Consider the following 22,382-nt stretch of genomic DNA (forward strand, 5'->3'; position numbering starts at 1 on the left):
GAGTCAACGTTGTCCTAAAATGTGGACTGTAACGTATCAGCATTGGTTCAACGAATTTAACAAATGTACCACAATAATACAGGATATAAAAAACAGGGCAAAACTATGATGGCAGAGGGGTTAAGTATGACCTTTCTGTACTTTGTAACCAAGCTTTCTATAAACCTAAAACTGCTGTAGAGAAAGGTAACATCTATCAGGGAAAAAAAAGAAGATGAAGTAAAAAAGGCATTAATATTCATCTCAGATGACTGAAAAAGGCCATCTTTGTTCAGTTGATTTGAAGTTACTTCAGTCACTATGGCACTCTTATAAAGGCCTGTATCCTGCAAACAGAGAATTAAAACCCCACTGAATGCCGTGTTCCAACGGATATGCTCTGATGTGGTTAAGAGTGTCCTAGGGAGGCCTCAGTATATATACAGACAAGTGTTACCTTGATGTATATTGGGGATACCTGTTAGGCAAGAGACTGCCAGAATTCTTTTATCACACACTCTTAGACGATTGCCCAGGGGTCAGTAAACACATGCTCTCCAAGGCAACTGCTGGTCAGGGCTAAGATGACAGGCTGATGTTGAGTGTGTTGTGGACCATTGAGTCCCCTCCTTTAGCAGGATGTCCAACTAAGGGGTGAAAACCTGGATCATGTATGAATGTGGAGATGTCGTTCTGAAGTCTGTGAACTCCCCTTGCTCGTCACTCAGGGAATCCTAAGGAGCCCACAGGGAGCCTAGGGGTCTGAGAAGGGGTGATGACCTTTAGCATCTGGCAAGGGACCCAGGAGGGGGAAGGCCTCCACGCCTCCTGCAGGTAGGTTATGGTGGGGGTCCCAGGGTCAGCTTTATCTTGTCTCAGGGGGGGTCCCCACAGCTGTGCTGAGCTCTTGGGGTGCTGTTTACAGGGTTTCAAATCCTAATGGGAATCTGGATGGGAGGTCCCATTTTCAGGGTTATCTGTTTTCAGCACAGCTCCGTCAGGAGATGTAACTGCAGCTCGAGTGGCCTACAGTGCAAGGCCAGGGCAGGACCTTGGTTAGAAGCCTGTGGACAGCTTCAGGCCTGATGGGAAACTCCAGAGGCAGGAGCAGAGGTCCCTGAAGCCTCTGCTGTGACTCAGGGTTTGACGGCGCAGAGGGGAATGCCTGTCATCTGGCATTTTCACCAGAGTCCACAGCCTTTTTGTTTTTTTGTGCGAACTATTCCAGGTGGGCCATTTTACAAGTAATAGCTTAAATGGGCTCAAATATATTTCAACATTTTTTATGTTCTGATGTCCTCAGAAGAGATGTCATTAATGTCACGCCACTCATGCTCAAGGCACAAGGTGCTGCGGGTCAGACCTGCCTGCAGAGACCGTGTGCAGTGGCGATGGCGCTGAGGTTCTCTGAGGCCACCAGGTAAAGGTGAAGGCCAAGTGTGCTGAGAGGCTGCTGAAAGAGACACTGAACAGAAAAGACTTAGCCCAATCTGTGAGGGCAGGATATTTAGCAGATGCTGAGTGGATGAAGTCAGTCATTTCCAAAATGATGGGGGCTGGGAATTGGGGCTTATTTGGTGAAACAACAGCCTCAAGGTTGCCATAATCCAATGTGAGATGTCATTCATTCTTTCCAGGTTTGTGAACAGACCAAATACGCCAATTAGTGAAGTGAAGTGAAGTTGCTCAGTCCTGTCCGACTCTTTGTGATCCCATGGACTGTAGCCTACCAGGCTCCTCTGTCCATGGAATTTTCGAAGCAAGAGTACTGGAGTGGGTTGCCATTTCCTTCTCCAATTAAAAGGAGGGGTTAATCACTTCCTCACTAAACAGGTTTGTATAATGGGTTTCCATCCTTCAAAACCCTATTTACATTGGGCCATATTAAGTAATTAGCAATAAAGGTCAGTGGAGTTCCATTTAGCAATATAATTTTCCAGTGGCAGAAACTAAATTAAAATTTAATTTATGATTCACTGGGTCAGATCTTCCTTCCTCTCAAGCGGAAAGGAGCCTGGTCTGGATGTTCATTGTAGTTGGAGGCTGGGACTGGGGCAAAAATTCTTGCCCAAAGCCAGGAGCTTGTGTGGCTGGAACCTCCTGTCATCTCTAGAGTGGAGGACCCAGACTTCTCATCAGGTTAGGGCACAAAGGAAAAAAGAAGGTGTTAAAAAGAAACAGTAGACCCCTAAAGGAAAGCTATGACAAACCCAGACAGTGTATTAAAAAGCAGAGACATCACTTTGCCAAAAAAGGTCTGTACAGTCAAAAGCTATGGCTTTTCCCGTAGTATGGATGTAAGAATTGGGCCACAAAGAAGGCTGAGCGCTGAAGAATCTCCCCCAGGAATGTCATCTTATACCAGTCTGAGCTTATTTTTGCTTTTAATTTGCTGGCCAGCACCACTGAGGTAATCAGCCATATAGGTTTTTATTATCCCTCAAAGCAAGATAATTCACTCTTTCCATACCCCTTTGGCCTTCTACCCATCTAAGCCTTCCATTTGGACACCTCTCCACTCCCTAGATGTGATGCTGTCTGATTCAATCACTTAATAAAACCAATTAAACCTTTAAAATTTATTCAATTGTATTTTTGTTATTTAACAGATCAGTGGGGCTTAAACTGAAACAAAAAGCAAAAAAAATGTCTGACTACTCATGACAAAGACAAAGGTGGGAAAGAAAAATATGCATTTACAATTGCTTCTTTTTTGATAAAGCAGCACCAAATCAAGATGCTCAAGAAATGGACTTCCCTGGTGGTCCAGTGGTTAAAACTCTGCCTTCCAGCGCAAGGGGTGTGGGTTCAATCAGTGGGGGAACTAAGATCCCACATGCCACACAGTGTGGCCAGAAATAAAAATTTGTAAAGAAAAAAAATTTCACTAAAGCCTTAAAATGATCTACACTGGTTATTTGGGAGCGGCTGAAGCAAGACCACTTGAGAGGCCAGGACGCCCCGGCATGAGTCTACTTTTGACAGTCTTATCTTACAGGTTTTTGCTAACCTTCCATGATGATTTAAAATTAACTGAGTAATATGCATATACTATATCTTTATATTTAATAGCCTTTACTTTAATTAACTTATTTTTGCTTTGAACTTTTTAAGTTTAGTTTTTACTTATCTACAGAGGAAACCCTTCTAAGATTTACTGCTTTAAATGCTAACCCTTATAAAAGTTGAAACCATAAAAAATCGGAGTTTCAAGTCTCCTTTTAACAAAAGTAACAAGGGGGCATCACAGCTCCTTGTAGCTCACTCTGGGGGCTTTTTCAGAAATAAGTAACACGTAATGCATGAGGAATGTGCATGTAATCCTTTAAATATACTAGGATTTTCAGTGATTTTATGTATATTTTAAATAGTTTTCCTCATGAATTCATTTGCTTCAGCAGTACTGTAACACTTAGAATTTCCAAGTTCTCTAAGGACAAGCACATACAAAAGACTGACCTACAAATGTAAAAGCCACCTAAGAACTCAAATACACTCCTCTCATATCTTGAGGATCTCTTGCCTAAAAGGAAAGAATATTCTGTTTAGTTCCAGAGTTTTTTGTCTTATTCCCAATGTCTCTCTGTCAACATACACTGAAAGCTTGAGAATCATAAACACTTAAAACAATGTCACAGACTATGAAGGGAAACTAAAGAATTGCAACAGGGCCTTCCCGGGTGATCCAATGGTTCAGGGTTCACCTTCCAATGCAGGGGGTAGAGGTTCAATCCCTGGTCTGGGAGCTGAGATCCCACATGCCTTGGGGCCAAAAACCCAAAACATAAAAAAAGCAATGTCAAATTCAATGAAGTCTTTAAGAATGGTCCACATCAAAAAATCTTTAAAAAAACCTGCAACATTCAATATATAAATGTATACAAGGAAAGAAATGTAAATATTTGAATCAGTGAGATTAGCAGCCTATTTCCCTATAATTCAGAAGAAACTGAGATTTCCAGGCTTGAGGTTCAGATCTCCCACTGTGGGAATACAACCCCTGGAGTGTGTCAGAGCTGACTCATTAGGAAAGACTGTGATGCTGGGAAAGATTGAAGGCAGGAGGAGAAAGGGATGACAGAGGATGAGATGGTTAGATGGCATCACGGATCTGATGGACATGAGTTTGAGCAAACTCCCGGAGATGGTGAAGGAGGGAAACCTGGCATGCTGCAGTTCATGGGGTCGCAAAGAGTCAGACACAACTGAGCGACTGAATGGAGAGCGTGTCAGTGGTGAGGGTCAGCCACATGAATAGCCACAGAAATGAACTCTGGAGGCTCCAACAAATGCTCCCTTTCCAGACTTCAATTCTTACAAGTGAGAAAACTCTTCACCAGATTCAATGTAAAGTTCTAACATAAATGAACTCGCCAATTCATAAACTCTTGTCCAAGAAGACACAATTCCTGACCTTCACAGACTTTCTCAACATACTCAAATCATGAGTAATTCGTATGTACAGTTACAGTACAAAGTTCAACCTGGTAATCAACAGTTAGGGTCTCAGGGCATCACTCTGTATCCCCCACCGTCGAAAGTGCACCCCCACCTTTCCAGGGCTGTATCTTCTCGCACTATAAAGGCTCCTTCCATGGTTGGTGAGAGCAGGTAGGACACTTGCAGGGGAAGGCTCCCCAGATAGAACAGTTGGTCCTCTGAGTACTTCCCTTTGTAGGCTCAAGGGAGCCTTAGCTAAGAGCTAAGAGCCCACAGGTCTGGGCTCCCCACTGTCATTATCATGAACTCCATTGATATTTTAAATGACACATACCCAGTGTTTGAATAATCCAACAGAACCATTCAATCCAGTATTTATGTACAAAGAAGGGAGGAAAACTGTAAGGCATTTTTTTCTATTTCAAGAACAAAACACAAATATCTATTCCTTTCAGAAAGTAAATGTCAGCCAATTATCATTTCCATGGCAAGAAACTGTAAATAATAATTGAAGAAAAGAAAAAAAAAGATCTTGAATGTTACTTACAGTCAGTTATGTGACAAAAAAAAGAAAAAATGTAACTAATGGAATGGTATAATGGAATATTTTTTCTGAAATTCACCTCTTTCTTCCCCTTTGGAAGTATTTTATATTCTCTTTCAAGATCTATTGATTAAATACATTTACAGTTACTAAAGATGGAAACTTAGGACTTCCTTGGTGGTCCAGTGGCTAGGACTGCGCTCTCACTGCAGGGGACCAGGGTTCAATCCTTGGTCGTGGAACTAGACCCTACATGCCGCAACTAGGACCCATACAGCTAAAAAAAGGCTTAAAAGTGAATAAGGTCACAAACTCAGGGAGGGACAAGGCTGACCTGGAACTATGATGAAAAGACCGACCACCCAGGAGTCTCCCAAGAGGAACCTCCACCCAAAGGGCTTAAACAAAATAGGATGTCTGTGGCTGGGAAAGCTTGTGGGGTGGAGTAAGGAGGGGACGGCACAAGACTTAAATACAGTGTAGTTCCCGGTGGTTAATTTCTGGTTTCTTCTCATGGAAAACATACACAGACAAAAAACTAAACTTTAAAGAGTCATTCATGGCCCTTGTGGATTAATAATAAACAATTTAAAATACTGCGTAGCTTGAAATGCACCACAGAGGGCAAGTAGTTAATAATGAAGCTATGAACTGAAAAGGGGAAGATGGCGTTTGGGAATATCAGGAAAGATCTGGAAATTTAGCCATTTGTTTCCTGCCCTGGGAAGAGCTGGAGTAGGGAGACAGGGTCGTGGATTTGTGACACTGTTCTTCATACATTTGAAAAGTGAGGGGAAATGAGAGTTCCTCCGCCCCGGGGAGAAAGGAGGGACCCCACAGACCGCTGCTCCTCTAATGCAGGGACCCCGAATACTGAGTCACGATTGTCCCGTTACAACCCTCTCCGTGGACACCACACAACCTGGAGCAGACACAGCCGCAGCGGTGAGCAGAGAGGCCGCCCCGGGTCCCAACTGCCCGCTGAGTCCGTGCACTGCGTGCCGCGCTCAGGGTGGGTGGACTCGGGTCCGCGGGTCCGAAGTTGACCACGGGGAGGCCCAGGTCCCACCACGGCCAGTTCCAGCAGGTCCCTCAGCCCCCTTCTTCCAACACCCGGCTCTCCCAGCTCACCATTTTTTGGTTTCTTGGCTTCCCAGTCATCCACTCCCCGACTGCCGCGGCAAGCACAGGTCACACTGACAGGATGCCGCGGAGCCACCGCAGCCTTTTAAGGACACAGAGAAGGGGATCTGCCGCGCTGCGGGAGCGAATGGGAACCAGCACGCAGTCCACGCCACCCACGCCCGACACTGGAGCGTGGCCTACAGGCGCTCACACGTACGTAACCGGCGACTCCCCTGATTGGACAGCTCGCAAGGCCCCGCCCTGCCGTGCCTGAGTGACAGCAGGCCGGAGGTCACGTCTTTGCTTGGACCTTGACCTGGCAGGGAGGCCCCTCCATGGTCCCTGCATTGAATCCGATGGCCGCGAGGCCCTCACGGAACTGTGACACTTCTTCCCCAGAACGGACACTGAGATGTGGCCTCACCATGTGTAATAATGAGTCTCGCCCCACTTTTGATCTTTGACCATTTGCTGTGAGAGAGACCCATTCTTCCCTACCTACTCTCCCTCGTTTGGAAGACTGAAAAGCCCCCTTATCCTACCCCATCCTCGGGGGCACTTGGCTCAAGTGGGAGGGTGAACCCCACAATCCTAGACCAGCCATGAAGCTTCAGGGCATGTGTGAAACACAGACCGAGAAACCACGGAAGACCTTTTCAATGTAATTTCTTTCATACTTACTCGTTGAAAGGTCAAAGGAGGCAAAACTGAAAGGAAATTGCAGAGTGAAAAATAAAAGATGGTGAAGGTATGGAAGAATAAACAGAGAATCACAACCGCCATCATGTAAGGGGCAGGTTGGTGATGAATGAGGCATGGGAAGGTTGGGGACTCTCTCACCAACGCCCACAGGTCATTTATGAATTTTCATGAAGATTCCAAGGATGTTTCAATTATCACTAAATCTAGCCAGGAAACATTTTGTATATTCTTTTCTAAATATATATGCTGATTTTTTTTTTAATTGAAGGATAATTGCTTTACATGCTGATAGAAATTTTAAGCAGTAATTAAGGTTGGCAACAAAATTTGTATATTACTTTGTCCTATAAAGTGGCAATCTGAGTTTTCACTCATGGTTTTGGCAACAACAATCAGTAAGAAGCCAAGCGTCAACTAAGAAAGGATGGGTTCCCTGAGTTCATCATCATATGCAGTTTTTATAAACAAAGGGTATTGCTATGGAAAGATCTGGAGGATTTATCAATAGAGCAAATAAGTACGGTTTATTAAAGTATATATTGGAGAAGAAAATGGCACCCCACTCCAGTATTCTTGCCTGGAGAATTCCATGACAGAGGAGCCTGGTGGGCTACAGCCCATGGGGTTGCAAGAGTCAGATACAACTTAGGGACTAAACAACAATATTGCAGTATATATAAATACCAAGTTACTCTTTCTATAACCTGCAGAGAAAGGTGGAACGTGGACCTCCACCTAAGGGTTGGTTGAATAGTGGAGAGGAGTCTGGCCTGTTTTTTTTTTTTTAAGGCTGCGCTTAGGGGCATAGGCTATGGTGGCAGATCACATGCAGCCTTTCTTATCACCTTGTACAGATTTGGGGCACAAAGGGAAGAAGGGGTAAGACTTTAAAGTTGTCATCAGTCACATAATAGGAAAAATATATCCTAGTCTCTGACCCTCGTTCCTGGCACAGGGCTCCTAAAACCCTTGTAAATTCCTAAGGGAGGGATTTCCCTGGTGGTCCAGTGGCTAAGACTCCCCACTCCCAATGCAGGGGGCCTGATTTGATCCCTGGTCAGAGAACTAGATCCTGAATACTGCAACTAAGACCCAGTACAGCCAAATAAATAATTTTTTTAAATTCCTAAGGGATAAGAGCACTAGGACCATCTCTCATTCTATTGAAGTGACTCTGGTTGGGCTCCTGGGTGGCTGCTGGGTGAGGGGCCAGTCACTGGAAAGACCAAGTCATGATCATGAACTTGGAATTTTCAGCCCAACACCCTCTCTCATCCTCCAGAAAGGGGAGGGGGCTGAAAATGAAGTTAACAATTAATCATGTCTACATGAGGAAGCCTCCATAAAATCCCAGTGGTAAGGGGGGATTCAGAGGGCTTCCAGGTTGGTGGTCCATGTACAGGGAGGGTGATGCACCCCAGCTCCAAGGGACTCTCTCAGACTTCACCCTATGTATCACTTCACCTGTATCACTTATCATATCCTTTAATAAACTGGTAAATGTATTAATAACTTCAGTGTGTCTCTGAGTTCTATGAGCTGCTCTTGCAAACAGAACCCAAGGAGGGGCCTGTGAGAACTTCTGATTTGTAGCCATGTCAGACAGAAGTTGTGAGTAATCTGGGGACCTACTCCTTGTGATTGGCATCTGAAATTGTGTGTGGGAGGCAGTGCTGACAGTTTTGCGAGACTTAGCTCTTAACCTGTAGAATCTGATGCTGTCCCAGGGCAGATAGTGTTAGGATTGAGTTAAGTTGTAGGACACCCCACTGGTGTCACAGAGAATTACTTATTGTGGGGGTAAAACCTTCACATATTTGGTGATTGGAAGTATCAGGACTGAAGAGTTCTGGGTAAAAGTAAAGGAGATGCCTAGGTAGGAAGAACTGGGTTTTCTCCACTCAGGAAGAAGATATCAGCAGTCAAACATTAAAAAATGGAGTTAGAGACCTCTGATCAGCAGATAAGGAGCTTAAAAGGTTACAGTCCCATCCTCAACAAACAGACTTTTTATAAAAAGCAAAGAAACTTAAAAATCAATGACTCTTCTTAAATCTATCAAAGGACTGAGGTCACAGGGTGAAGTACTGTCTCCAAAATTGGAAAGAGACTGAAAAATAGCCATTTTGAAATATGCCTACAATATTCTGCACTTTTTAATAAGTCTTGTCCTCAAAAGAATGTATTTCAACTTAGAGAATGAATTTATAGTTCTTGGGAAAAACAGGGAGAAGGGAGTTTAGAATGGATATATACACACTTCTATATTTAAAATGGATAACCAACAAGGACCTGCTGTATAGCACAAGGAACTCTGCTCAGTGTTATGTGGCAGCCTGGATCGGAGGGGAGTTTGAGTGATAATGGATACATGTACATGTATGGGTGAGTCCCTTTGCTGTTCACCTAAAACTATCACAACATTGTTAATCAGTTATATCCCCCCCCCCCCAAAAAAAAATCTATTTCATTAGAGGCTAACCAACTGGGATCCTACCAGTGCCAGAGGGCAGTGCTATGGTGAGAGGCAAAGAGTCAACTGGACTCCCCACTAGTCTTTCTGCGGACCTCTCAGCAAACACATGGTATGTTTTCCAAAACAACTCCAATTCTCCAACACCAAACACATGGTATGTTTTCCAAAACAACTCCAATTCTCCAACACCAACTGGGTGTCCTGCAGTGCAATTCAAGTCTGACACAAACTAACCAGAATTAACATCAGATTCCACAGTTTATGGGCTGAATCCTATGACAGTACCCACTGTCAGATGCCAGCTGCAAAGTGGGCAGGGGCTGGGCTAAACACATTTCTGCCTGACCCACCACAAATTTAGAGGTTCCCTGGACAACACCTCATCTTTGTTAATTGTCTAGAGCAGCTATCAGAATGAAGACAAGCACTGCTTATTATTACCAGTTTATTTGATTTTTTAAAACTTTTTATTTTGTATTGGGGTTATTGTTCAGTCACTAAATCGTGTCTGACCCTTTTGTGACCCCATGGACTGCAGCCTGCCAGGCTAGAATACTGGAGTGGGCTGCCATTTCCTTCTCCAGGGGATCTTCCTGACCTAGGGATCAGACCTGTGTCTCCTGCATTGGCAGGCGGGCTCTCAGTGGAGCCACCTGGGAAGCCCCTCTATTGGGGTATTTACGTTTGAGTGTGTGTGTGTGCTCCATCATTTCTGACTCTTTTATCAGGAACAGCCACGTGGAAAGGGTGCCCAGGGCAAAGTGGTGGGGGTGGGGGTGGCAGGGAGCTTCCATGTTATCTCCACACATGACAGCTTCCTGGCTCACTGATGGGTTCACCAAGTCAGATCTCTCTGAATCCCGAGCTTTAGGGGTTTCCATAGAGTTTTCTTATGTCGACCGCTGGAGAAGGACTCAATCTTCAGCACCTCCTTCCTCTCTTGAGGCTGGGAACTGGGCTGAAAGTTCTTCCTGGTCACTGGTGACCAAACCCCTACCCTGAAGCCATCAAGGGGCCTAGAAACAGTTGCCTTATTACAACATAAGATGCTCTTATTATCAATAGAGGAGGTATGGTTAGATAGCCTCACTGACTCAATGTATATGGATTTGAGCAAACTCCCATAGGTAGCGGAGGACTGGAGCCTGGTGTGTTACAGTCCATGGGGTCACAAAGAGTCAGAAACGACTTAGCGACTAAAAACAACATCACCGGTATCACTCAGAGTCCAAGGGCCTTGGGAAATCTTTGCTAAGGACTGTGGACAAAGACCAAACGTTTTTCTTATCACACCAGAGAAGGGCAGAGCCCATGGACACAGGCTCATTAAAATACTCAGACCAGATCATGGGATGATAAAACTTTCCTCTTAGCCACAACAAACCACTACATCAGAAGACATATGTTTAATCACGGTAGGGAACTCAGAAACAATGGTATGTTCCAGAACTTATTTAGAAGTCTCTAAAGGGCTGTGGCACCCCACTCCAGTACTCTTGCTTGGAAAATCCCATGGACGGAGGAGCCTGGTAGGCTGCAATCCATGGGGTCGCTAAGAGTCGGACACAACTGAGTGATTTCATGTTCACTTTTCACTTTCATGCTTTGGAGAAGGAAATGGCAACCGACTCCAGTATTCTTGGCTGGAGAATCCCAGGGACGGGGGAGCCTGGTGGGCTGCCATCTATGGGGTCACACAGAGTCGGACATGACTGAAGTGACTTAGTATAGCATAGCAAAGGGCTGCAATGCAGGAGACCTGGGTTAAATCCCTTGGTTGGGAAGATCCCCTGGAGGAGGGCATGGCAACCCACTCCAGTATTCTTGCCTGGAGAACCCATGGACAGAGGAGCCTGGCGGGCTACAGTCATGGGGTTGCAAAGAGTCAGACACAACTGAGTGACTAACACAGTACCCCCAAGGTAGATAGGGGAGGCAAAAACAAGGACAACTGAGGATATTTTACCTCTGACAGTGACAACAAATAGTCAACAGAACTTAAGTTTAGGCAAATAAACATCAAACCTGACATTAAAGGCCTATTTACCTCAGTTCCTTTTCACAGTACAACCTGTCCAGTATTGGCCAAAAAAATTCAAAGGCACAAGAAAAGATTAAAAAAACACATCTTCAGGAGATAGTTTAGACGTCTCTTTATAGGAAAATGCCCTCAGCAGGATGTCCCTTTCCTTGTCATTTCAGCAAAGCTATAATGGAACTAACTTTTAAACGAGGCACCTACATGCCCTACTCATCTCCCGCCCAAGCACATCTTTCCAATATTTAATCACACAAAACCTTGACTAGTTTGTCAGTTCTTTCTGTAAATCAAAGAAGCAGGTCAAGAGGGAGGAGATGTATGTATACTTATAGCTGATTCATGTTGCTTAGCAGAAACCAACACAACATTGTAAAGCAATTATCCTCCAATTAAAAATCAAATTTTTAAAAAGTAGAAATGAATAAATAGAATAAGAAGTTAACAGATGACCATATATCATCCATAGATTCCCTTTCCGGAACCTCACAAACAAACTGTGTGGCCAAATTGTGTGATTTACGTCTAGAGGAAGAACACAAATCAATGAGACAGCATGTAGTGGTGAAAAGGGACAACTCTGATCCTCAGCTGTTGCAAGGAAAAGCCAACTCTGACTCTGTGATGGAAATGGTTTCTTGGACTTGCTTTTCCTTGCTGTTGTTACTATAATCATACATAATGGCCTGCTTCAAAGGACCCTGACACTTTGTATGCATGGATTAGTCACTCAGTCATGGCTGATGCTTTGTGACCCAGTGGACTGTAGCCCACCAGAATCCTCTGTCCATGAGATTCTCCAGGCAAGAATATTGGAGTTGACTGCTATTTCCTCCTCCAGGGGATCTTCCAGACGCAGAGACTGAACCCAGGTCTCCCACATTGTAGGAGGATTCTCTACCAACTGAGCTACCAGGAAGTCCGATTGTTAAACTATAGTGCTTATGTGTAGCTAACAGGTATATAATCTCACTCTGCCCACCTGTGAATGGCTGCAACAAAAAGAAAAAATTAACACACCCCTTCCAAAGGCTGGACCTTCCTGGAGATGTTTTGCAAGACTTGTTCAGTCGCTCAGTCGTGTCCGACTCTTTGCAACCCCATGGACTGCAGCATGCTAGGGTTCTCTGTCTTTCACCATCTCTCAGAGCTTGCTCACACTCATGTCTATTGAGACAGTGATGCCATCCAACCATCTCATCCTCTGTCATGCCCTTCTCCTTCTGCTCTCAACCCTTCCCAGCATCAGCGTCTTTTCCAATGAGTTAGCTCTTCGCATCAGGTGGCCAAAGTATTGGAGATTCTGCTTCAGCATCAGTCCTTCTGATGAACACTCAGGACTGATCTCCTTTAGGATGGACAGGTTGGTTCTCCTTGCAGTCCAAGGGACTCTCAAGAGTCTTCTCCAACACCACAGTTCAAAAGCATCAATTCTGCAGCAGTTGGCTTTCTTTATGGTCCAACTCACATCCATACATGACTACTGGAAAAACCATAGCTTTGACTATACAGACCTTTGTCGGTAAAGTAATGTCTCTGCTTTTTAATATGCTGTCTAGGTTGGTCATAGCTTTTCTTCCAAGAAACAAGTGTCTTTTAATTTCATGGCTGCAGTTACCATCTGCAGTGATTTTGGAGCCTCCCCCCCGCCCCACATAAAGTCTGTCACTGTTTCCATTGTGTCCCCATCTATTTTCCATGAAGTGCTGGGACTGAATGCATGATCTCAGTTTTTTGAATGTTGAGTTTTAGGCCAATTTTTTCACCCTCCTCTTTCACGTTCATCCAGAAGCTCTTTAGTTCTTCTTTGCTTTCTGCCATAAGGGTGGTGTTATCTGCATATCTGAGGTTATTGATATTTCTCCCGGCAATCTTGATTCCAGCTTGTGCTTCATCCAGTCCAGTATTTCGCATGGTGTACTCTGTATATAAGTTGAATACAGTCTTGACATACTCCTTTCCCAATTTGGAACCAGTCCATTGTTCCATGTCTGGTTCTATCTGTTGTTTTTTGACCTGCATACAGGTTTCTCAGGAGGCAGGTCAGGTGGTCTGGTATTCCCATTTCTTGAACAATTTTCCACAGTTTATTGTGATCCACACAGTCAAAGGCTGTGGCATAGTCAATAAAGCAGAAATAGATGGTTTTCTGGAACTCTCTTGCTTTTTCGATGATCCAGCAGATGTTGGCAATTTGATCTCTGGTTCCTCTGCCTTTTCTAAAACCAGCTTGAACATCTGGAAGTTCACAGTTCACATATTGCTGAAGCCTGGCTTGGAGAATTTTGAGCATTACTTTACTAGCGTGTGAGATGAGTGCAATTGTGCGGTGATTTGAGCATTCTTTGGCATTGCTTTTCTTTGGGATTGGAATGAAAACTGACCCTTTTCCAGTCCTGTGGCCACTGCTGAGTTTTCCAAATTTGCTGGCATATTGAGTGCAGCACTTTCACAGCTGCAGGGAACATCAACAAAAGACACTGGCTTCCCTCGTAGCTCAGTCGGTAAAGAATCTGCCTGCAATTCAGGAGACCCCAGTTCGATTCCTGGGTTGGGAAGATCCGTTGGAGAAGGAAATGGCAACGCACTCAAATATTCTTGCCTGGAGAATCCCATGGACAGAGGAGCCTGGCAGGCTACAGTCCATGAGGTCACAAGAAAAGACATAATATGCGCATCATGAAAATCCCATAAGGAGAAGAGAGGGAGAATAGTAGAAAGCTTATTTAAAGAAATAACAATTGGGACTTCCTTGGTGGTCCAGTACTTAAGAACTCTGACCTCCCCACACAAGGGCCCTGGTTCGATTGCTGGTCAGGTAACTAGATCCTGCATGCTGAAGCTAAAGAGCTTACATGCTAATTAAAGATCCCATCAACCACAACTGGGACCTAGCACAGCCAAAAGAAAAAGTATTACAAATCTTTTTTTAAAAGATGAAAAGCATTATATGATCACCTCAATAGATGCAGAAATAGAATTTGACAAAATTTAACATCCTTTCATGATAAAAACTCAACAAATTAGGCACAGAATGAATACACTTCAACATGATAAAAGTCACACATGACAAGCCTACAAGTAACATTGAACTGAATGGTGAAAAGTGACCTCTTCCAAAACTATGGTACCTAGAAAGGGACTGGAGGAGGGGAGGGAGCCCTTTCCTACAGGAAGGCTGAGCCAGAGGCTCAGGTTTGGCTTCATTGTATTTCAAGAGGGTCTTATTATCAGGGGCTTCCCTGGAGGCTTAGTGGTGAAGAATCTGCCTGCTAATGCAGGGGACATGGGTTTGATCCCAGGTCCTAGAAGATCCCATGTGCCACGGAGCAGCTAAGTCCATGCTCCTCAATACTGAGCCTGCGCTTTAGAGCCTGTGCTCTGCAACAAGAGAAGCCACCACAATGAGAAGCCCATGCATCATAAGAGAGAGTAGCCCCTGCTCGCTGCAACTAGAGAAAAGCCTGCCCGGCAACAAAGACCCAGCACAGCCCCAAATAAACAAACTTCATTAAGAAAAAAAAAAGAATATGTTGCCTTCCAAACATCAAAACAACCTACGAGTTGCTGTGGGTGCAGAGAGGGACCATTGTTATTTTTTTCATAGTCAGGGAGGAAGGAGCCCCTATTTTATTTACCACATAATTTTCAGGAATTTAACCAAGGGGTCAGGGCCTTACTTATGGATGGGCTAATGACCCATGCACTTTCCATGAGCAACTTTTTTCAGTATCTGCAATGTCCTGAATGTCAAATGAACGTCCTCAGAGGAGAATGTCATCAATGTCATGTCATACCTGTGCTCTTGGAGCCAAGAGGATGCAGCTCACATCCTGCCTGCAGAGCCCGTGTGCAGTGGCAACGGTGCTGAGGTTCCCAAAGCTAACCCGGTCAAGGTGTGTCACGTCCCTTCAGAGGTGAGGGCCAAGGGCAGCAAAGCAGCTGTTGAAATAGGCACCAAACACAACAAATTTATCCGAATCTGTGAGAGCAGGGTGCCTGCCAGCTGTTGACGAGATGGAGTTGGTAATTTCCACAATGTTGGGGACTGAGTACAGAGGTTCATTTGGTGTGACCACAACCTCACGTGTTCGGTAATCCACTGTCAGGGGTCATTCAGTCTTTTTAGATTTAAGAACAGGCCAAACTCAGCTGTGAAAAGGAGAAGTACAGGGAGTAATCACCTCTTTGCTAAATAATTTTTGTGGGGACTTCCCTGGCGGCCCAGTGGTTAAGAATCTGTGTTTCCACTTCAGGGGGCACAGGTTCAATCCCTGGGCGAGGAACTAACATCCTGTGTGCTATGTGGTGCGGCCAAAAAAAATTTTTTTTTGTAATGGTCTTCCATCCTTCAAGGCCCTGTTTAATTTTCATTGGCCCATATTATGTAATTTAGGCTTCCTCGATGGCTCAGCGGGGAAAGACTCTCCCTGCAGTATAGGAATAAAGGAGACTCAGGTTTGATCCCTGGGCTGGGAAGACCCCTTGCAAAAAGAAATGGCAACCCACTCCAGTATTCTTGCCTGAAAAATCCCGTGGACAGAGGAGCCTCGCAGGCTACAGTCCATGGGGTCACAAAGAGTCGGATACAACTGAGCATGAGCACAATAATGCAATTTACCTAGGGGGGTAGACTGTGGGGTCCTACTTTGTCAAGCCAATTTGCAATTAGCAAAAAGTATTTAATTTTAATTTTGACTCACTGGTCCAGAGCTTTCCTGTCTGACCATGGGAGAATTTGGGCAAGAGAAGAGTTGGCTGACAATCATTAAAGATATGCCTATTCAGTAATTCCTCTAAGATTATGGGGAGTTCCTTGCTTAAGTTTGTTGTTGTTTAGTTGCTCAGTTGTGTCTCTTTTTTGACCCCATGGACTGTAGCCTGCCTGCTCCTCTGTCCATGGAATTTTCCAGGCAAGAATACTAGAGTGGCTTGCCATTTCCTTCTCCAGGGATCTTCCCAACAGGGACCAAACCCGCAATCTCCTGCACTGGCAGGCGGATTCTTTACCACTGAGCCACCAAGGAAAGCCCTGCTTAAGTTTACTGGGATTCTAATATAATTGGAAACCCAGCACTGATTATTTGCATGAAGGTTTGTGAATCAACGCAACACAGCAGATGACCAAATTAATTCAGAAACTCTGCTGTAGGGGCCCAGAAACCAAAAAGTACCCCTTTATCATCTGGGTTGTTTAAAGTCTTTTAGTGTATTTTAGACTTCCAGTTAGGTCCAATTGTGGACCCTTGTTTCTATATTTTTCCTTTGTTTCCTCTCTCCTGTCCATCCCTGTGTTGTTTTTTTAGTCACTGAACATATTCCAGGGGAGATAGTGACCTCTCCACTGTGGTATTTATAAGATTTTCCCTACTGAGGGCCTCACGTATGTGCCAGCAGGAATAGGGGTCTCATTCATGACAACTGTTGCTGTGTGGTTTAAAGTAAGTTTAAACTAACTTGAGGTTTAAAGTCAGTCTGAACTAACCCCTTGGCTGTGCTACATGTTGCCCCTGTACCTCTGAGGATCAGGAGCTTTGCTGCAGTAGAGGCGGGGGCAGAGAAACTTAAGAGGAACTTTAGGGTGCAAGTGAGCCCTCTGTGTTAGGGGAGTACGGTTTTAGCCTGCCAACTACTGTCTGCTGCCTTTCCCCTCTCTTCTCTCTCTCTCTCTCAAATTTTTGGCCACACTGGTGCTAGTGGTAAAGAACCCCCCTGCCAATGCAGGAGATGGGGTTCAATTCCTGGATTGGGAAGATCCCCTGGAGGAGGGCATGGCAACCCACTCCAGAATTCTTGCCTGGAGAATCCCATGGACAGGGGAGCCTGGTGGGCTACAATCCACAGTGTCCCAAAGAGTTGGACATGACTGAAGCAACGTAGCATGTACAGCATGTGGGATCTTAGTTCCCCAACCAGGGGTTGATCCTGCACCCGATGCAGTGGAAGCTGGGAGTCTTAACCACTGGACCACTTGGGAAGTCCCTCTCTCTTTTCAAATGACTGTTCTTTCAGGAGCAACACTCCTTGAAACCACCTCCTGCACAGCATAGAGTCCCTCTCTCCCACCCCCCCACTGGGGTATATCAGGGCCAGCCAACCCTGCCTCTGTCACAGCTTCACTCTAACACACAGATAGATCCCGGCAAAGATATCGACCCGGGACTAATTCGATGAGAGCCCAATTCCATACTTTGTTGTTTAGTCGCTAAGTCATGTTCGACTCTTTTGCAACTGCCATTTCCATGGGATTTCCCAGGCAAGGATACTGGACTTGGTTGCCATTTCCTTCTTCAGGGGAGCTTCCCAATCCAGGATCAAACCCAAGTCTCCTGCATGGGCAGGTGGGTTCTGGCAGCCACCAGGGAAGCCCAATGCGATACTACTGCTCCCCAAAGCCAAGGAATTGAAACTGCCACTCTCATCTGCTGAACCTAAGACTGAGGCCTGGTGGGGTCAACAACGGAACACAGGGCAGCACAGCAGCCAGCACAAGCTCACCAGCACCGAGCAGCCCTCAGCACCAGCCGCCAACAAACGCAGAGCAGGTGAGCAAGTCAGAGCAAGAGAAGACAGACCTCCAGGGGTGCATCATGCCTGGCCATGCTGCTCACGGTGCCAACTGTCATCGTCACCTACAGTGGTCTGGTTCCCACGTTGAGACTGATGCTGGTGTGTCATGCAAACACACACACTCAAGGAGGAAAAAGTCTATGACTGGGACTTCCCTGCTGGTCCAGTGGTTAAGACCCTGTGCTCCCAATGCAGGGGGCACAGGTTCGATCCGTGGTCAGGGAACTAAGATCCTGCATGCCACACGGTGAGGCCAAAAAAAAAAAAAACACCACATGTAAAGAAAGCCGGATTTTCCTGATGGTCCAGTGGTTAAGAATCCTCCTGCCAATGCAGGGGACACGGGTTCCATCCCTGATTTGGAAAGATTCCATATGCCACAGGAACACAGCTACTGAGCCCATGACCCCTAGAGCCTGGGCTCTGCAACAAGAGAAGCCACCGCAATGAGAAGCCTGTGCACAGCAACTAGAGAGTAGCCCCCACTTGCTACAACTAGAGAAAGCCTGCATGCAGCAATGAAGACCCAGTGTAGCTGAAAATAAATAAAAATTTAAAAGCCTATAACCCACATAATTGAGGTCTTAGGGGGTAGGTAGGGCTGGCCTTTCAAGTAGCGCTGAAATGGCTTCAGCAAGCAAGGAAAGGGGGCCTGGCCTGGGTTTTGATCATGGCTAGGGGGTGTTAGAGAAAAAATCATTCAATGACAGAAACAGGATAAAGTGGATTTCATCCAGAACCGTTGGGACAGGTATGGAGACCGATGGGCTGAGATTTCACAGCAGATGGGAAATGAGACTGTGCTCAGCTCTGAACACAGCATATCGAAGTGGGAAATCATGGCCAGAGAGCAAGGTTCGGGGTCAGTGGATAGAAACTTACTTGAAGGAAAACAGGGCTTAGTGGGTCTGGATACACTGACCTCACAGGATTCTTACTGAAGTTAGGTCAGGGTGAGCACACATCACCTGAGGGGTGGTGGTGGGGCACAGGAACCCAATTGGACACAGAAAATGATCAGATATGAGGAATTGGGGAGCTCTGGGTTAACTGACTTATTAGTGGGGTTTCTGGACTTGCTAAGGAACTACTTATTAGCTAAAACTGGATTTCGCAAGGAACTACACAGATAGGCCCAGGGTAAGGTTCAGGGTCAGAATATTCTTTGGTCAAGCAAAGAATCTTGGGGTGGGGCCAGGACAAGGGTTTTGCATACAGACAGGGGCTTGTGTGGCTGAAGCATGAAGCTAATGCCAGAGGACTACAGACTTTGTCATCAGCTTGTCCAGGGGTGGACACAGCAGGAAGAGAGAGGGGTAAGGCGTAAGCTGTCAGCAAACCTCAAAGAAATGTGGAGTCTGAAGAGACACAGAGAACAGACCTGTGTTTGCCAAGAGGGAGGGGCTGTGGGGGAGAGAGGGATTGGGAGTCTGGGATTAGCAGATGCAAACTATTATACATAGCAGTGGTTCCCAACCTTTTTGGCACGAGACTGATTTTGTGGGAGACAATTTTTCCATGCACTGGGGTGGTGGTCAGGGGATGGTTTTGGGATGACTCAAGCCCATTACACTTATTGGACACTTTTCTATTATTACTACATCAGCTTCACCTCAGATCATCAGGCCCAGAGGTTGGGGACCCCTGATATATAGAATGGCTAAACAATAAAGTTCTACTATATTAACACAGGGAAATATATTCAATATCCTGGGATAAACCATAGTGAAAATGAATATATATATATATATATATATATACATATACACACATATAACTGAGTCACTTTGCTATACAGCAGAAATTAACAACATTGTAAATCAACTATATTTCAAGAAAAATTTAAAAATATGGAGTCTGACCACTCCTTACAAGGACAAAATGGGTATGAAAAATATGCATTCACAATGCCTTGTTTTTATGTGAGGAAACACTAACAGGAAGCTCAAGAAATGATCAGAACTGTGTATCTGCAGTGGCTGGAGTAACAGAGATGGACAGGGCCAGGACAGGTGGGCAGTTACTTTGCTTAAGTTAGGCTTTGTATCTTGCAGGTTTATTGAAAATAAGCAGAGAAAAAGATATATACCATGTTTTACTATTTCATAACCTGTCTTTAATTTTTGTATCAAACCAGTCAATCCTAAAGGAAATCAACCCTGAATATTCATTGGAAGGAGTGTTGCTGAAGCTGAACTTCCGATACTTTGGCTACCTGATGCAAAGAGCTGACTCACTGGAAAAGACCCTGATGCTGGGAAAGACTGAGGGCAAAAGGAGAAGAGGGCAGCAGAGGATGAGATGGTGAGAGAGCCTCACTGACTCAATAGACATGAGCAAACTCCGGGAGATGGTGAAGGAGAGGGAAGCCTGGTGTGCTACAGTACATGGGGTCAGAAAAAGTCAGACACAACTTAGGGACTAAACAACAACAATACGTGGGAAACCACAGCCGCTCCTTTAAACACTAATGGCTACAAAAGGATAAACCATACAGAATAAAAATTGCCACATCCTTGCTAACTAGAAGGTTAAGGTACATCCCAGTTTGCACCTTCTCTGTATCTCACATCAAGGAGGGGGAGAAGTATTTTCAGGAATAAATACAACATTACAATGCAACAAGGGTTTGGGTTTAGTTCTTTAAACACAGTAGAATTTTCAAAGATTGGTGTAAGCTTTTATTTAAAATTTATTTTTAAGTGAAAGACAATTGCTTTACTATATTGTATTGGTTTCTGCCATACAGCAACATGAATCAACCCTAGGTATATAAATGTCCTCTCCTTCTTTAACGTCTCTCCCTGACGTAAGCTTTGATTAGCTGTCCTCACATCAGTGAAGATAGAAATTCCATTGCTTTAGCTTTTTTTTTTTCCTTTGGCTACACTGCATGGCTTGTAGGATCTTAGTTCCCTGAGCAGGGACTGAACTCCCGCCTGGGCAGTGAAATCTCCTAACCACTGGACTACCAGGGAATCCCCTGCTATAGCCTTTTAAATTTTAATATATTCTAAGTATTAGTCACTCAGTCAAGTCCAACTCTTTGTGACCCCATAGACTGTAGCCCGCCAGGCTCCTCTGTCCATGGAGTTCTCCAGCCAAGAATACTGGAGTGGGTTGCCATTTCCTTCTCTAGGGGATCTTCCCAACCCAGGGATTGAACCCAGGTCTCCTGCATTGCAGGCAGACTCTTTACTGACTGAGCCATCAGGAAATCCTGCAATATACTCTAAAGATGTGCACACTGACATAAAAGAAAACGCATACCTGAAAATGTAAGCACATTCATCTCACATCTTGAGCTTCTCTTCCCTAAAAGGAACAAAGATTCTATTTAGTTCCACAATTGTCTTGCCTTATGACATCATCTCTGATTTTTTAAAGCCCCAGAAACTAAAAATGTTATTTCCCACACAGGGAATTAATTACAAAGTGTTAAAGGAAGTTAGAGCCAAAGGACTGCACTGTTTAATGGATAGAAGAATCCAAAGGAAAAAACCCACAAACTTTGGAATCAGCACAGATAAGCAGCCTGAGTCCTACAGGACAGACAGAGCCACACTCAGAAAATTTAATACATGCCAGGCTCTCCTGGCGGAGAAGGCAATGGCAACCCATTCCAGTACTCTTGCCTGGCAAATTCCATGGACGGAGGAGCCTGGTAGGCTGCAGTCCATGGGGTCGCTAAGCGTCGGACATGACTGAGGCGACTTAGCAGCAGCAGCAGCAGGCTCTCCTGGGGGGCTTCCCACGTGGCACTGGTGGTAAAGAAGCTGCCTGCCAGTGCAGGCGACATTAGAGACTCAGGTTCAATCCCTGGGTCCGGAAGATCTCCTGAAGGAGGGCATGGCAATCCACTCCAGTATTCTTGCCTAGAGCATGGACAGAGGAGCGTGGCGGGCTACAGGCCACAGAGTTGCAAAGAGTCAGACACAATTGAAACGACTGAGCAAGCATGCACGCAGGTTCTCCTGATTAAGACAGAACTGCTTGACCGGGTCAGTCCCTGGTGAAGGAGGGTGGGGGCACTGGAGCAGCCACAGGAATGAACCCTGGGAGCGCCACATGCCCTACTCTCCTTAGGGAATAAAGGGACCACTCCCTTTCTCAGGCATCTGTTCCCCCCAGTGAGAAAACTCAGCAGAATTCAATTTAAGGTGCTGACTCAAATGAACTCCCAAATTTGTGACCCCTAACCCAGGACATGGGGCTTCCCAGGTGGCTCAGGGTGCCTGCTAATGCAGGAAGATGTGGGAGACTCGGGTTCGATCCCTGGGTTGGGAAGATCGCCTGGAGGACAAAATGGCAACCCACTCCAGTATTCTTGCCAGGAGAATCCCATGGACAGAGGAGCCTGGCGGGCTACAGTCCATGGGGTTGCAAAGAGTCAGACATGACTGAGTTACTGAGCATGCATGCAGGAACCCAACCCAGGACTCAGAACTCCTGTCACAAACTTTCTCAATGTAGACAAATTACACTCTGAGCACAGCTACGCTGTGAAT

At 45.3% G+C, this 22,382-nt stretch overlaps 2 protein-coding genes across 6 annotated transcripts in view; both read right to left on the minus strand.

Moving 5' to 3' along the window:
- The window catches only part of LOC783540 (zinc finger protein 791), a 69,965-nt gene that overhangs the window by 14,353 nt on the left and 33,230 nt on the right, over positions 1-22,382 (minus strand). For 2 of the 5 annotated variants that reach the window (XM_015471969.2, XM_015471970.3), the window contains exon 2: positions 21,145-21,189. In XM_015471969.2, coding sequence (XP_015327455.1) covers positions 21,145-21,162 — 18 coding nt within the window. In that variant the 5' untranslated portion in view covers positions 21,163-21,189. Of the gene's footprint in view, positions 1-6,094; positions 6,276-21,144; positions 21,190-22,382 lie in introns of those variants that run through there. The other 3 variants (XM_024994881.2, XM_002688775.7, XM_015471973.2) reach the window with 2 other exon arrangements.
- Positions 1-22,382, minus strand: part of LOC784148 (zinc finger protein 709) — a 67,167-nt gene that overhangs the window by 11,555 nt on the left and 33,230 nt on the right. The window lies entirely within an intron of this gene.

This window comes from Bos taurus, chromosome 7, assembly GCF_002263795.3.
Source record: "Bos taurus isolate L1 Dominette 01449 registration number 42190680 breed Hereford chromosome 7, ARS-UCD2.0, whole genome shotgun sequence".
Lineage (NCBI taxonomy): Eukaryota > Metazoa > Chordata > Mammalia > Artiodactyla > Bovidae > Bos > Bos taurus.